Raw genomic sequence first — 14447 nt, 5'->3', positions numbered from 1 at the left:
AATAGAAGAGATATCAAGAAATGATTGATATTCGCCATGTAATTCGTTCGTTCATTTTGTTTGACCCACAGTGAGCCTACAGGTCATTACTGCTGGCAGACAAGGGAAAAAAATGCATTAACTGCCATTATCAAAAACTGTCTACACCCACTAACAATGCAATAGGATAAAAGGTTGGTTTTTACAGATATACATATGCACAGAGGGAGATGCTGGTTGCAGTTGGAAACAACTGTTATTTCCCACAATGCATCGAGGTTCACAGAAAGGAAACTGTCAGGACCGTGGCTATGACATCACACTGTGGGAGGGGGTTCACCACAATATCAGTCATACAGACCCCTCTGATGATCCATTTGTGAAAAGGAAAATATTTCTCATGGGAAAGGGGGTATCAGCTACTGATTGGAATGAAATTCAATCCTTGGTTCCTCTTTACCTACTCGTAATTATTTCCTCCTTAACTATGCAGTAATGCTAGGTACATGTTACGTTTTTTCGTTCGATAGATACGTTCAATTGATAATTTCCCTCATGTCCGATATTACTCTCAATTGTTTTTCCGCTCTATTTCTCATAGAAGTGAATGGAAATTGATAAGAAAAGATAAGGTAATCGAGTGGGAAATCAAACGGAAAAACAAATCAAAAATCGATCGAACGGCAGAATCGTCCGAAAAAACATAACGTGTGTACCCAGCATATATATATATATATATATATATATATATATATATATATATATATATATATATATATATATATATATATATACACACACACACACACACAGCTTACACTCTCCCCTTACTTCTAAAGTTTATCCACTGTTGCGTGCATCGTGCACTATTGCAATTTCACGTGCCTTGCACATCTAATGTATTTCAATGGCATTGCATTTGACCAATATTTTTTATTTTTCATGCGTTTTGTTTGTGATCTCTCTGAGGCCTCTTGCACCCTGCAAGTGATTCCGATTCAGATTCCGCTTTTTAATCAGTTTTTACATCCGATTCAGATTCCGATTTGCAGTGTGCAGGGAGCAAACTTCAAATCGGAATCTGAATCGGATGTAAAAACTGATTAAAAAGCGGAATCTGAATCGGAATCACTTGCAGGGTGCAAGAGGCCTGCATTTGTTACATAGTTCTGCAGCATTGCTTTTCTCCATGTGTTATGTGTGAATCACGTTTAATGTAAGTCAATGGAAATGCAAAAAAAAAAAAAGCACTTTTGTACAAAAAATAGCATCCGATTTTTAAAGAGAAACTCCAACTAAGAATTGAACTTTATCCCAATCAGTAGCTGATACCCCCTTTTACATGAGAAATCTATTCCTTTTCACAAACAGACCATCAGGGGGCGCTGTATGACTGATATTGTGGTGAAACCCCTCCCACAAGAAACTCTTGAGTACGTATTCCTGGCAGTTTCCTGTCTGTGAACCTTGCTGCATTGTGGGAAATAGCTGTTTACAGCTGTTTCCAACTGCCAAAAAAGCATGCAGCAGTTACATCACCTGCCAACAGTAAAAATGTCACCATGTAATAAATGTCAGACTGTAAATTAGGGATTTAAAAGATTTTACAATGGGCACACACTGACTAAATCATTTATACATAATTATTGTAAAAATGAAGCACTTTTTTTATTACATTATTTTCACTGCAGTTCCTCTAAGTTAATGAGATACATCCTGATAACTGCATTGGTATGCACGAAAAAATTGCCATATATATTTGTAACGCTTCCGGTGAGTTGGGCGCAGTGTGAGCAGCCATATGACGGCTCGCCCTGCTTCCGCTGAAATTCCCAGTGTTGTTAAATAGTACTATTCCCCCTCCAAGTCGTAGCAGCTCGTCGGAGGGACACATAACTTGGGGTTCCAGCGGCACCCAGCAGCACCTGAACTACCCATGCGCAGGCTGCAAACTAAAGCATTGTAGCTGTAGGGGGCTATCCGGCATGTGCAGTACATGAAAATGGCTACAGGGTGCGTGCTGTTCAGGCCACACATGCGCAGTAGCCGCCGACTGCCCAGCTTAGTCGGGGTCGCTGCTGCTGGCCAGTGTGACGAGGACGAACATGGTGGGCACAGGATGACAGCAGGGGGCTGCAAGAAGCCCCAGGTAAGTTAACCTTTTGGGTCCTGCGCCACACTTGTGGCCTGATGTGGTGTAGGATCTACACCGCCCGCCGTTTCCGCTCCTGACGCGATCGTGCGCACCGGAGAGGGGAGATTAAGCTGCCATATGACAGCTGACATCTCCCCTCAGTGATCAGAAGCCATCACGTATAGCTTCTGATCACGTGATCACTATGATCGCCCGCGGGTCGTAGTGATCACTGTGACAGCTGTGGTGGTAGAGGAGAAGAAAAGGATCCACTCACCTCCCTGCCATTCCCAGGATGATCGGCGGTCCCCTCCACTCTGACGTCAGTGCCGGGTCCCGGCTTGATGATGTCATCAAGCCGCGACCCGGAACTGAGTGAGCAGCAGTACGAGCGGGGAAGCTGGCGAGAGCAGAGGGGTCCACAGCGGCTCATCACTGGAGCCTGGGAGGTGAGTAAAGGCTGCTAGGCTGCTGCATACAGGGGGGATACCTGGCCGCACACGGGACACGATGCCCAGCAAGCCCCTGCAGGAATCCGGCTGCCAGACATTCCCCCCCCCCCCCCTCCCCCGCATGCAAATTTGCCTGGTCCTTAAGGGGGGGTTAGGCGGCCGGTCCCTAAAGGGTTACACTTACTTTTATTTTTGCCTAAAGTAACCCTTTAAGCCAGTTTCTTGTGTCCAGGAAGAAGTATAATGGCCACTCCCCGGCGCCCAATTAAATTATTTCTTGACACCCACCGGGATCTCGTGAGAACTACTCCCTCTCGTTACAAACCATTGTCAACAAGCTATCTGTCCACGTCAATAACTTTCCCCATTTTATATCCCCTCCCCCATAAGGTGCTAAGCTGCGACTCATACTAACCTTTCCGGCGGTACAAAGTCTGAGGCTTGGTGCTTAGCAGAATGTCGCAGTTAGACGGGAGCGGCTCGGTGTAGTTATTACAATTCCATGTGTCCGGGTAAAGGATACACGAGAAGAATTCCTTTGCTGAGTCTCGCAAATCCGCCAGACGACACCAAGATTCTTCCTCCAAACAACCTGCAGAGGAGGGAGGCAGACACAGCGATCGTTCCATTACCACTGCATGGAAAGTCATTTGTCACCCAAGACGAGAATATCCAGTGTCATTGCTGTAGCTTTTATTTTTTAGGTTTAATTGTAACAATTATTACATAAGAGATGAAAAAAACAATGCCATATGGATGTACCAGTAGAGATGAGCTGAAATTTTCACATTGAAATTTGTATTTTTGCCTGAATAAGACTTTCCCCATCAAACCCCTGACACCGCCAAACTCCTGGCCCATGCTCTGGTCATCTCCCGTCAGGACTACTGCAACGTCCTTTTTCTGGACTTCCTGAGACCAGACTCCACCCTCTGCAACCTGTTATGAACACAGCTGCCAGGTTCATTTACTTCTCCTGCCACTCCTCTTCAGCTGCCCCTCTTCAGAAATCCCTTCACTGGCTCCATGTCCCCCTCAGAATTACATTTAACCACCCTGCCGTTATAAAAAATTGCTGCGCACGGCAGGGAGGGTGTTTTTTGGCATTTTTTTTTTTTTTTTAGCATGTAGCTAGCCTAGCGCTAGCTACATGCTTCCCCCCCTCCCTGCGGCGTCCCCCCGAATGCGCCGATCGCCGCCGGCGCATATACCCATCCGGAAATCCCGTTCTGAACGGGATTTCCAGGAGGGCTTCCCCCGTCGCCATGGCGACGGGCGCGATGACGTCATCGACGTCGTGACGTCAGAGGGAGTCCCGAACCACCCCTCGACGCTGCCTGGCACTGATTGGCCAGGAAGCGCACGGGTCTCGGGGGGGGCACCCTCTGATGCGGCGGGTTGCGGCGAATCGGCGCGGAGCGGCAGCGATCGTAAGTTACACGCAGCTAGCAAAGTGCTAGCTGCGTGTAACAAAAAAAAAATTATGCAAATCGGCCCAGCAGGGCCTGAGGAATCCTCCCCGGCAGGTTACCCCGAGCTGAGCTCGGGATATCCGGCAGGGAGGTTAAACTGCTCTGCCTGGCATACAAATCCATCCACCATAGCTCCTCTTCCTACTCCTATGACCTTGTCCAGAGAAACTCCCCAGCCCTCTCTCTCTGCTCCTCCAACACTCTACGGATGTCCACCCCTCACTACTTGCTCACTCGCAAGGCCCCAGGACTTCTCCAGAGCAGCCCCTCTATGGTACTCCCTCTCTCTCCCCATCAGTCTTCCTCACCTCCAATTCATTCAAGCAGGCCTAAAAGACCCATCTGTTCACCATCGCTTACTCACCAGTTTCATAGCACAATCCCCTTGCCTTAGATTTACACCCCACCATGTGTCCCACTGTCCTTACCCGTTAGATATTAAGTCTATTTGGCAGGGCCCTACTCCTCGACCCGTGTGCTCTGGCTTGTAATCTGGTTTCCCATGATGCATCGCTCATGAATATGCAAATCTTCTCTTTATGGGCTAATCTGAATCACACACCTGAAACAAGCATGCAGCTAATCCAATCAGACTTCAGTCAGAAACACCTGATCTGCATGCTTGTTCAGGGGCTATGGCAGAAGATCAGCAGGATAGCCAGGCAATGTGCATTGTTTAAAGGAAATAAATATGGAGGCCTCCATTTCCCCCTCAGGTGTACATTAATTACAGGTCTCATACACTGTATTATCAGTAGGGTATGTAGTCAAGAAAAATATGTCGCTGTCCAGTTGTGCAACTTCTACACTGTATTATGTAGCACAACAAAAAATGTTTGGTTTATATCTTAGAATACATAGGAACATAACTGATCCAGCTAAACTGGACGGCGTGTCCCCTAAACTCTCTGATGTTGGGAACAAAGAATGACATCCTGCTTCTGGTCCATATCACAACATCGCTGTCCAGATGCTGAAGTGACACTTTGTCTCCAGGCTGGGATCGGCACGCACACACTGCGGGAACTTGGAAGAAGTACACTCAGATCAGTGCTTTGTGTCTGTACATACCAAACCCTGCAAGAAAACAAAGTGCGACCACTTATCCTGACAGCTACCCTGTGATATAGGCCAGGGATCTTGTGATATAGGCCAGGACAGAGATCCTGTGATATAGGCCAGGGCAGGGATCTTGGGAGATAGGCTAGGGATCTTGTGATATAGGCCAGGGCAGGGATCTTGGTATATAGGCCAGGGCAGGGATTCTGCGATATAGGCCAGGGCAGGGATCCTGCGATATAGGCCAGGGCAGGGATCCTGCGATATAGGCCAGGGCACGGATCCTGTAATATAGGCCAGGGCAGGGATCTTGGGATATAGGCCAGGGCAGAGATCCTGTGATATAGGCCAGGGCAGGGATCTTGTGATATAGGCCAGCGCAGGGATCTTGGGATATAGGCCAGGGCAGAGATCCTGTGATATAGGCCAGGGCAGGGATCTTGTGATATAGGCCAGCGCAGGGATCTTGGAATATAGGCTAGGGATCTTGTGATATAGGCCAGGCATCCTGGGATACAGGCTACGGCAGGGATCTTGTGATATAGGCCAGGGATCCTGGGATATAGGCTAGGGCAGGGATCTTGTGATATAGGCCAGGACAGGGATCCTGGGATATAGGCTAGGGCAGGGATCTTGTGATATAGGCCAGGACAGGGATCCTGGGATATAGGCTAGGGCAAGGAATTGGGATATAGGCTAGGGATCTTGTGATATAGGCCAGGGCAGGGATCCTGGGATATAGGCTAGGGCAGGGATCTTGTGATATAGGCCAGGGCAGGGATCTTGTGATATAGGCCAGGACAGGGATCTTGTGATATAGGCCAGGGCAGGGATCCTGTGATATAGGCCAGGGCAGGGAACTTGTGATTTAGGCCAGGGCAGGGATCTTGTGATATAGGCCAGGGCAGGGATCCTGTGATATAGGCCAGGGCAGGGATCCTGTGATATAGGGTAGGGCAGAGATCTTGTGATATAGGCCAGGACAAGGATCTTGTGATATAGGCCAGGGCAGGGATCTTGGTATATAGGCCAGGGCAGGGATCTTGGGATATAGGCCAGGGCAGGGATCTTGTGATATAGGCCAGGGCAGGGATCCTGTGATATAGGACAGGGATCTTGTGGCCAGGCCAGGGCAGGGATTTTGTGGCCAGGGCATGGATCTTGTGGCCAGGGCAGGGCAGGGATCTTGTGGCCAGGGCAGGGCAGGGATCTTGTGGCCAGGGCAGGGATCTTGTGGCCAGGCCAGGGCAGAGATCTTGTGGCCAGGGCAGGGATCTTGTGGCCAGGCCAGGGCAGGGATCTTGTGGCCAGGCCTGGGATTTTGTGGCCAGGCCATGGCAGGGATCTTGTGGGCAGGGCAGGGATCTTGTGGGCAGGGCAGGGATCTTGTCGCCAGGGCAGGGATCTTGTGGCCAGGGCAGGGATCTTGTGGCCAGACCAGGGCAGGGATCTTGTGGCCAGGCCAGGGAAGGGATCTTGTAGCCAGGTGAGGGAAGGGATCTTGTGGCCAGGTCAGGGAAGGGATCTTGTGGCCAGGTCAGGGAAGGGATCTTGTGGCCAGGTCAGGGAAGGGATCTTGTGGCAAGGAAGGGCTCCGCCCGAAACATGTCGTATGTGTGCCTCTGCATGCTATTCAATACAGTTATTTGACTGAAGCCATTTGTGTGCTGTCTCCGTTTGTCCGATTGTACTGCATTGAGGCAGGAGTGGTGTACCTGCAGGAGGCGAGCACCGGCACGGAGGCCTAGACGTAGGCCTGAAAGGAGTGTGACAGGTGAACATTGGAAGATCTTGTGGCAAGGGCAGGGCAGGGATCTTGTGATAACGGCCAGAGTAAGGAAGCTGCTTTAATGCAAATTGTATGCTTGGAATCTAACTAATCAAATGCACTTCTTGCTGATTTTGATCCCAAGCTGCATATAATGTGTATAAAATTTTCTTGCACGCCCGAATTATTGGCATATCATCTTTGGTTATTTGTGTAGAGACATCATTTCCTTACACAAGGTGTATAAATCTATATAGAAAGCCAAGCGCTGCGAGAGCTACTCACGGGACAGACACCAGGATAGAGCCAGGTCAGCCGAGTACCGATCTCGGGAAATCCAGTACTCAGCGCTCGCTATGGCAACGTCCTCTCTCACCACAACCTTATTACCGTCCACAGCAAAGAAGCGATCCCGCACTGACCCTGCAGAGACAAGACACAGGCTGTGAGGCACCAGGCAGATGGCTGAGGTGATGACTGCAGGAGGGTGTACCACAGAGGTAGTCTTATAGCCAACTGATAGTTCCTTTAAGAAAGGGACGGATGTTCATTGTAACGTGAAACTGTCAGGCATAAGATCAAAAATCAATTCTTTATTTGTATCTGATAAACAAGTGATAAGGATGCTAACCAGGCAATCCAAAGGGTAAAATCACTATTACTTTTCTTGTTGATAAATGATCATTCCTCGGTTTACCTGACTCTTATTTGGTACACACAAAATTTGGTACATAAAAAGGAAGTTGCAGGGCATGCTGGGTTGTCCTTTTTTGCTTCTCCACTTCCCCTCAGACTTGACTAATGCAGCCTGATTGGCTGAAGCCACTTTCCCTCCTGTTTTCCCCTCCAACACTTCTGTTCCTCTCTGATTGGCCAATATTTCTCATGCTGAGACAAAGCACTTTCTATAGTGAAGGGCGGGCAATGCATACACAATCAGGCAGAGGAGAGTAAGGGAGGAAACTACATCAGGATTGGCTTCAAAATAGCAACAGTTAAAATGGGAAATGCTAAGAAGGATTTTCTCTTTTTTTTACTGTAGAAAAATCACTAAAATCAAAACGTGGACAGTGCAATACATATGTTATGTAAGTAACATTTTTCTGAAATAGTATGGCTGACAGCTCCTTTTTAACACCCAAATGGGATCTACTGTGTTCATTGTTGCAACTCTAATTTGATTTCCAGGAGAATTTTCTAACCTGTAAACACCCATGCTTTAATGTTTATAAAGTGGCTACACACCCATAAAAAACCCTTATTAGAAAGTACTTTTCATGTGCACTTGGCAATGCGTTTCATGGATCTCAGCCCACTTCCTCAGGCCGAATACAGCGCCAGAAGAAAATCAAGCCAGTGTTTTAGGTGCCTCAAACGCTGGCTTGATTTTCTTCTGGCATTGTATTCGGCCTGAGCAAGTGGGTTGAGACCGACAAAACGCGTTGCCAAGTTCACATTAAAAGTACGTTACTAATTATTTTAAATGTGTCATCAATTCATCTTTAAGAAGAATTATATAATAAGCTTTATATTTAAATAAGTATATTAGTGGCCCTGTATGTTTCAATAAGCCTTACATTGCTGAATACTCTTACAGGTCTGTGTTACAGTGTCAACCTGACCAATCTTATGTCTGGGAAAGGACAGACATTCCAAACTAATTAGCAGAAGGACACATTATCAGAAATGCATCATGAATGACATTGTTTAATGTTTGAAAGTCCAAATGTCTGGGGCAAATAAGTCAACCAGCAGACAAGATGGCTGGTGACGTCCATTTTTAATTCACTTTGTCAGAAATGACCCGATATCAAATGTCAAAATGTATAAACATTCCAAATGACGTTAATTCTCACAAGACAAGGTTATTAAGGAATTTATAAACAAAAATATTAAGGTTATTTTAAATGTCAACTAATTACAGTATTCAAAAAACATGATAGCGTTTGATGCACAGAAGTTTCAGCCAATCAGAACCTGGGATTTAGGGAAATTCCAGATTAGGCAGTCATATTGCATCCAATCACTATAAAAGTAGGAGCTGAAAGCTCCTAGTTGGCACTAGCCTACGAATCTCCTGTGAAGACACACGAGGCAGCAGCTACCTTCCCACACGTGGTTCTAGATGCTGAAGAGATGACAGAGAAGGGGTAATATGCTTAATATTCTGGTGATTTACTTTATTAATTTTTCAGCATTACGTTCTGTTAAGATGTTAGCAAGAAGTTTTTTTAGAAACTATTTTTTATGCTATTTCTTTAAGAAGATTACTACAAGTTTTACTCAGCTACTAGATACACAGCTATTGATACAGATGAGACTACTTTTGATCTTATTCTACATAACACAACTGTTATATTCTTTTTTGAATTTGCTTAGAAGATTGATGATTGCTTGGATATAAAGCCATGATGAGATGGAATACTGTTAGAAGGAAACGCTACTTCGAACTGTTCATATTTTGTATAAATGCTGTATGATAAGCAAATACAATTTTTTATATAAAATCATATACTGAGTGCTCCGATTTATTTCAAGGTATACTGTCAATCTATAATTACTGTTATAGAGGGTACAGACCCCACTATGCCGGATTTATATGATAGCAACGCTTTAAAGAGAGTCTGAAGCGAGAATAAATCTCGCTTCAGACCTCATAAAACGCCGTTATCCCACGGCTTAACGGGGGTCCCTGATCCCCCAAATCCCCTCCGTGCAGCGGGGGAGCGCTTCTGCATTGGGGCAGGGCTAACCGCCGCAGCCCTGCCTCCCGCGCGTCTATCAGACGCGTACCTCCGCCTCTCCCCCGCCCCTCTCAGTCTTCCTTCACTGAGAGGGGCGGTGGAGAGCCGGCGATGCGCGTCTGATGGACGCGCTGAGAGGCAGGGCTGCAGCCGTTAGCCCTGCCTCCAGGAAGAGCAAAATTTACGACCAAGTTGGTCGTTGATTTTGCAGTGGGGGGTTTGGGGGTGAAGGGACCCCCGTTTAGCCGCGGGATGTCGGCGTTTTAGCAGGGGCACACATGCCCCTGCTAACTATGAGCTCTGAAGCGAGATTTATTCTCGCTTCAGAGTCTCTTTAAGGGCTGGTCCTTTACTGAGTTAGCAATCATGAAAAAGGCAAAAACCGCTCAGGATTTTGACAGGGGCTCCCGGTGTCTCTGTGTGTTTTTTGTTTTGTGTTTTTGTTCCCCCCATTGTTCACCCTACCTACGCATTCCTTATTGGAAGGGTTTGTTATGTGGGTTCAGTGAGTTTGGGGCAGAAAGACATATATGGCCTGGTAATCATTTGTGTATCCTCTACAAATGTATTTTGAGAAACAACATTATTTCTATTTGAACTATGAATGTATTATTGACACACACAAAAAACTAATTGATATAAATTATATAGTTACATAGTTAGTTTGGTTGAAAAAAAAAGACACCCATCCATCAAGTTCAAGCAGAAGGAGAAAACAAAACAAAAATACAACACCATCCTGAACCTGCACATATCCCGGTTGATCCAGGGGAAGTGAAAAAACCTTACAAGGCCTGGGCTAATTAGCCTTAAAAGGAAAAAATTCCTTTCAGACTCCAGATGGCAGTCAGATAAATCCGTGGATCAACTCTCTGCAGAATTATCTAGTAATTATAGCTGTGGATGTCCTTCAATGCAAGGAAAGCATCCAAACCCTCTTTAAATGCAGGTATAGCGGTTGACCGAACTACGAGGTAAGATATTCCAGATTTTAACTGCGTATGGAGGAGAACTTTTTCCTCCACACGCAGATCATGTCCTCTTGTCCATTGTACAACCCTAGGGCCAAAACACGAATCTGCCAAGCTTTTGTATTGCCCTTTGACGTGATGTAGTTATACATGATAATCAAGTCACCTTAAGCTCAGTTTGACCAACCTTTCTTGGTAAGTGAGATTTTCCCTCCCTCTGATTAATTTAGTTGCCTGTCTTTGTACCCGTTCTAGAAGGTCAATGTCCTTTCTATAGTGTGGTGCCCAAAACTGTATCCCATCCTCCAGATGTGGCCACACAAGTGATTTATACAGTGGGAGTAGTATACTAGCTTCTCAAGATATTATTTCCCGTTTTATGCTTCCCAGAATTTTATTTGCTTTAGCTACCGCTGCTTGGCATTGTATACAATTCCAGTTGTATGATTTTCCTGTTCACTAGATTGGGGTAGGGAGACAAAAAGGTACCTTGCCTAGGGTACCAAATGGACAGAAACAGCCCTGCATCCAAAATGCTTTCCAGCAAATCACCACATTGCTGAGATGGGGGACCACATGGCAAGCAAGATAGCAGAGGGCAGTAGTGGGCTGGGGGAGGAAGTTCCACTGTCGTCGTCTAGCACGGCAAAGCTCACTCACAATTTGGTGCCCCTGCCAACAGTCTGACAACCTATATCCCCGTGGCGCCCTCACTGATTGATTGCCCTGTTTATGCCCAGAAACGGTGGTAGACATATTAGACTGTGAGTGACGAGACTTGTCTGGTGTACAAAGCACCGCAGACAGTCTTCTGGCATGGCCGGACTGGCACTAAATAAACGTGCAATGATAAAAATGTAGCAATATTTTCAACTACCCAGAGCGGAGCTTTTCACTCACCCCAGAGATCACAGCTTATCTAGACCTAGTTTTGACAAATAACAACATATAAAAACAACACATGAAGTAATTATATAAAAGAAACATAAATACCTGAAACAGAAGTGGCGTTCCGAGGGGCTGTCGGTGGGCACCGAGACGCACTGCTGAAACCCTTGTCAACATCTGCAACATAAAATGTGGAATACAATTTTTCCGGCACTTACTGAGAAAAACATGGAAGCCTCCAGGGGTGCAACTACAAATCATGACCCCCTGCTCCCCCCAACAAAACTTTGATGGGGATCGGCTCAATGTTCACATCCCTTTCCTCGATGGGCCCCTGGTGACCCTCACAGACTAACCCGTGACAAATGTGGCCCCCTGTCAGTAAGTTTACCGATATTCTACTATCGGCTTTCCTGGAAATTTGAGCACCTTATGTACACACTTCAGTGACCCCACCCACATCCTCCTTCTGCGCAGAGCCATCCTATGACCCCGCCCATCTCTTTCCATTGCACAGAGCCGTCACCTGACCGAGTCTACCACCTCCCTCTGCTCCCTCCGGTGGGCAGAGCCAGTTCTGTGTTCATAGGGAAAGCTTGGCTGGTGCCTCCTCTCAGCTCCTTCCAGACTACTTCATATGGGTGATGATTGGACAGGGGGAGCCCGGGGTGGAGTTTGAACAGAACACGGACTGCAGTTTGATCTAAGCAAGCAGCATCTGACATCACACAGGATGTCGGCATTACAAACCCAGCCAGATAGGTAATACAATAAAATTGAGATTCAAAGTAAAAACAATTCATGATAATAGTTTACTGGCATTTCAGCCATATGTAAAGTAAAACCGTCCTCCGGGCACATCCATTGAGGAGCGGAGAAGGGTGCAGAGATTTACCTGTACGTAAGTAGACTCTCTGGAAACTGGTGAAAAGTGCCTGAATTTCCTCCTTGATGTCATCGGTGAGCACCGTGCTGTACTCCACCATCCCCACACTCTGCGACAGCAACGTGTAGCCTGCAACACACCATACATAATTGTCACTCCAATGCCAATCCTAAACACACCGTTCAACAAGAGACAACATTTGCACAGGCAGTATATGAAGTGACACCAAGCCTCACACACAGGCTGAGGAAAAGCTGGCCAAGCCAATCATTTTGTGTCATCTCGTCTAAGAAGAGTGGAGTATCAATAGGGGATGCAGTGGTTGCAACCGCCCCAGGGACCCTGGACCAGTAGCAGAGCCGGGACAAGGTCCTCCAGCACCCAAGGCTGAGACACCAAAGTGCGCCCCTCCACCCCTCCCACCCCAGCGGTCACACAATGATTGCTATTAGACTAAGAGGTGCCCCAGGGCCCCCAACACCTTAAAGAGAATCTGTATTCACAAAATGAAGTATAAACAAACATCCCTGCCTGTTTGGGGTCATCTCCTAGCCCCTTCTGTAATATTTTTGCTGCTCTCCGCTGCAATAAAGAGGGTAAAAAAACTGTTTTATAAACTGTTTTGTAAACAGAAAAGATGGCCACCAAAACAGGAAGTACATCAGCAGAGCAGTGACCTCAGTTAATACACAGTGAGTACACAGAGAATTCAGTGAGTTACACATTGAATTCAGTCTCCAGAGGTTATGTGCAAGTTTTGAAAGAGCTTTGTGTCAATGAAGCCTGACAAGCTGTGTTAGAGCCTGGAGTCGTGTTAGCCTGCCAGGCAGCTTCCTCCTCAGCCAGCTATTCTTTGTTCAGTTTATCAGTCTGTGTTTATCAGCCTCACAGATAGCAGGCAAGCTGACAGTGCGAGCAGGGACATTGTCTGTGAGGAATAATCATCACAGGAGCACTGGAGGGGCGTGGAAGGAGTTAACTTGTTTTCTTATTTCTCTCTGCTTCATACACAATAGGGGAATGATAGCCGAGTTGTGCGCCCCCTCCTACACTGCGCCCTTGTTATGATCGCTTTTGCAGCGTTTACTGCTGACTGCAGTGGTATTGCAAACCAAGCAGTTCTAATGTCATTACATGCATTTGCTTGCATAGTTTGGTTTGCACTTAAACTAGTTGCTGATTCCATCTGCAGTCGCTCTGAAGTTTATGACAGTTTAATATGCTTTTGTGTAAACAAACATTGTCTGCTGCAGTGGAGGGGCGGTCCCTTTCCTGCAGGCTGCATATCATTGTCTGCCTTTTCCTGCTATCAGCCTGTGATTAATTACCATTCACTTGTGTGGGAATCTGCAGGTCTGCTCCCATTGGATGACCTCAGTATAAAGAACTGCTTCCTGCAATGCCTCATGGGCTATCATAGTCTCAGATTGTATCTGTTACTCTGCTCGTGCCCCACCTCGTTCCTGGTCCGTGTGGACTGCGCTGACTCCTGCGAAGGGGTCAGCGAGTCCTCCTAGTTCTGCTCTTGTTCTAGAAGTTGCTACTTGCTTGTCTTGTGTCATATATTGGTTCATCGCCAATATATACGCATACTTGCGCATTTTGTTATTTTCCTTGTATTTGTGTTACGTTGATATATCAGTGTCGCTGATATATACGTACACGAACTGTTTATTTCCTGTGTTCAGTTAGTCAGTTTTCCAGCACGTTTTGGTAGTTTGCGCGTACCGTGAACACCCGTGCTGAGCTAGTTATCCTGTTCCTGGTTCTGTTTGTGGATTGCGTTCATCTCTGCGAAGAGATAGCGAATCCTTCTGAGTCCTGTTCCCTGTATTACTCCAGTCTTAGTCAGCGTTCCTGCTTATGTCATATATCGGTTCATTGCCGATATATACATATGTTAGTCAGACCTTACAAAGAGTTTCATTGATAGCTGTAATTGTAATACGCTAGGAAAACATACTTATTGTATATTTATCTGTGTTACGTTCATCTGTCTCGATCCTGCTATTTTCTGACTATTCTGTCCTGTCTTTGTGAGGCACGCCATCGCCGCAACGCATTGGCTGCCTCATTCCAGTCTGTCTGGTTTTG

General features: G+C 46.4%; 1 protein-coding gene across 2 annotated transcripts in view; it reads right to left on the bottom strand.

Moving 5' to 3' along the window:
• Nucleotides 1-14447, bottom strand: part of TG (thyroglobulin) — a 329528-nt gene that overhangs the window by 182610 nt on the left and 132471 nt on the right. For both annotated transcript variants that reach the window (XM_068238045.1, XM_068238046.1), the window contains 4 exons: nucleotides 12363-12482; nucleotides 11573-11644; nucleotides 7150-7287; nucleotides 2981-3157 (listed from right to left, as the gene is read on the bottom strand). In XM_068238045.1, the coding sequence (XP_068094146.1) occupies nucleotides 2981-3157; nucleotides 7150-7287; nucleotides 11573-11644; nucleotides 12363-12482 (507 nt within the window). The remainder of the gene's footprint in view (nucleotides 1-2980; nucleotides 3158-7149; nucleotides 7288-11572; nucleotides 11645-12362; nucleotides 12483-14447) is intronic.

This window comes from Hyperolius riggenbachi, chromosome 5, assembly GCF_040937935.1.
Source record: "Hyperolius riggenbachi isolate aHypRig1 chromosome 5, aHypRig1.pri, whole genome shotgun sequence".
Classification (NCBI taxonomy): domain Eukaryota; kingdom Metazoa; phylum Chordata; class Amphibia; order Anura; family Hyperoliidae; genus Hyperolius; species Hyperolius riggenbachi.
The sequence above is the reverse complement of the archived record's forward strand: the minus strand, read 5'-3'. Positions and strand labels throughout refer to the sequence as shown.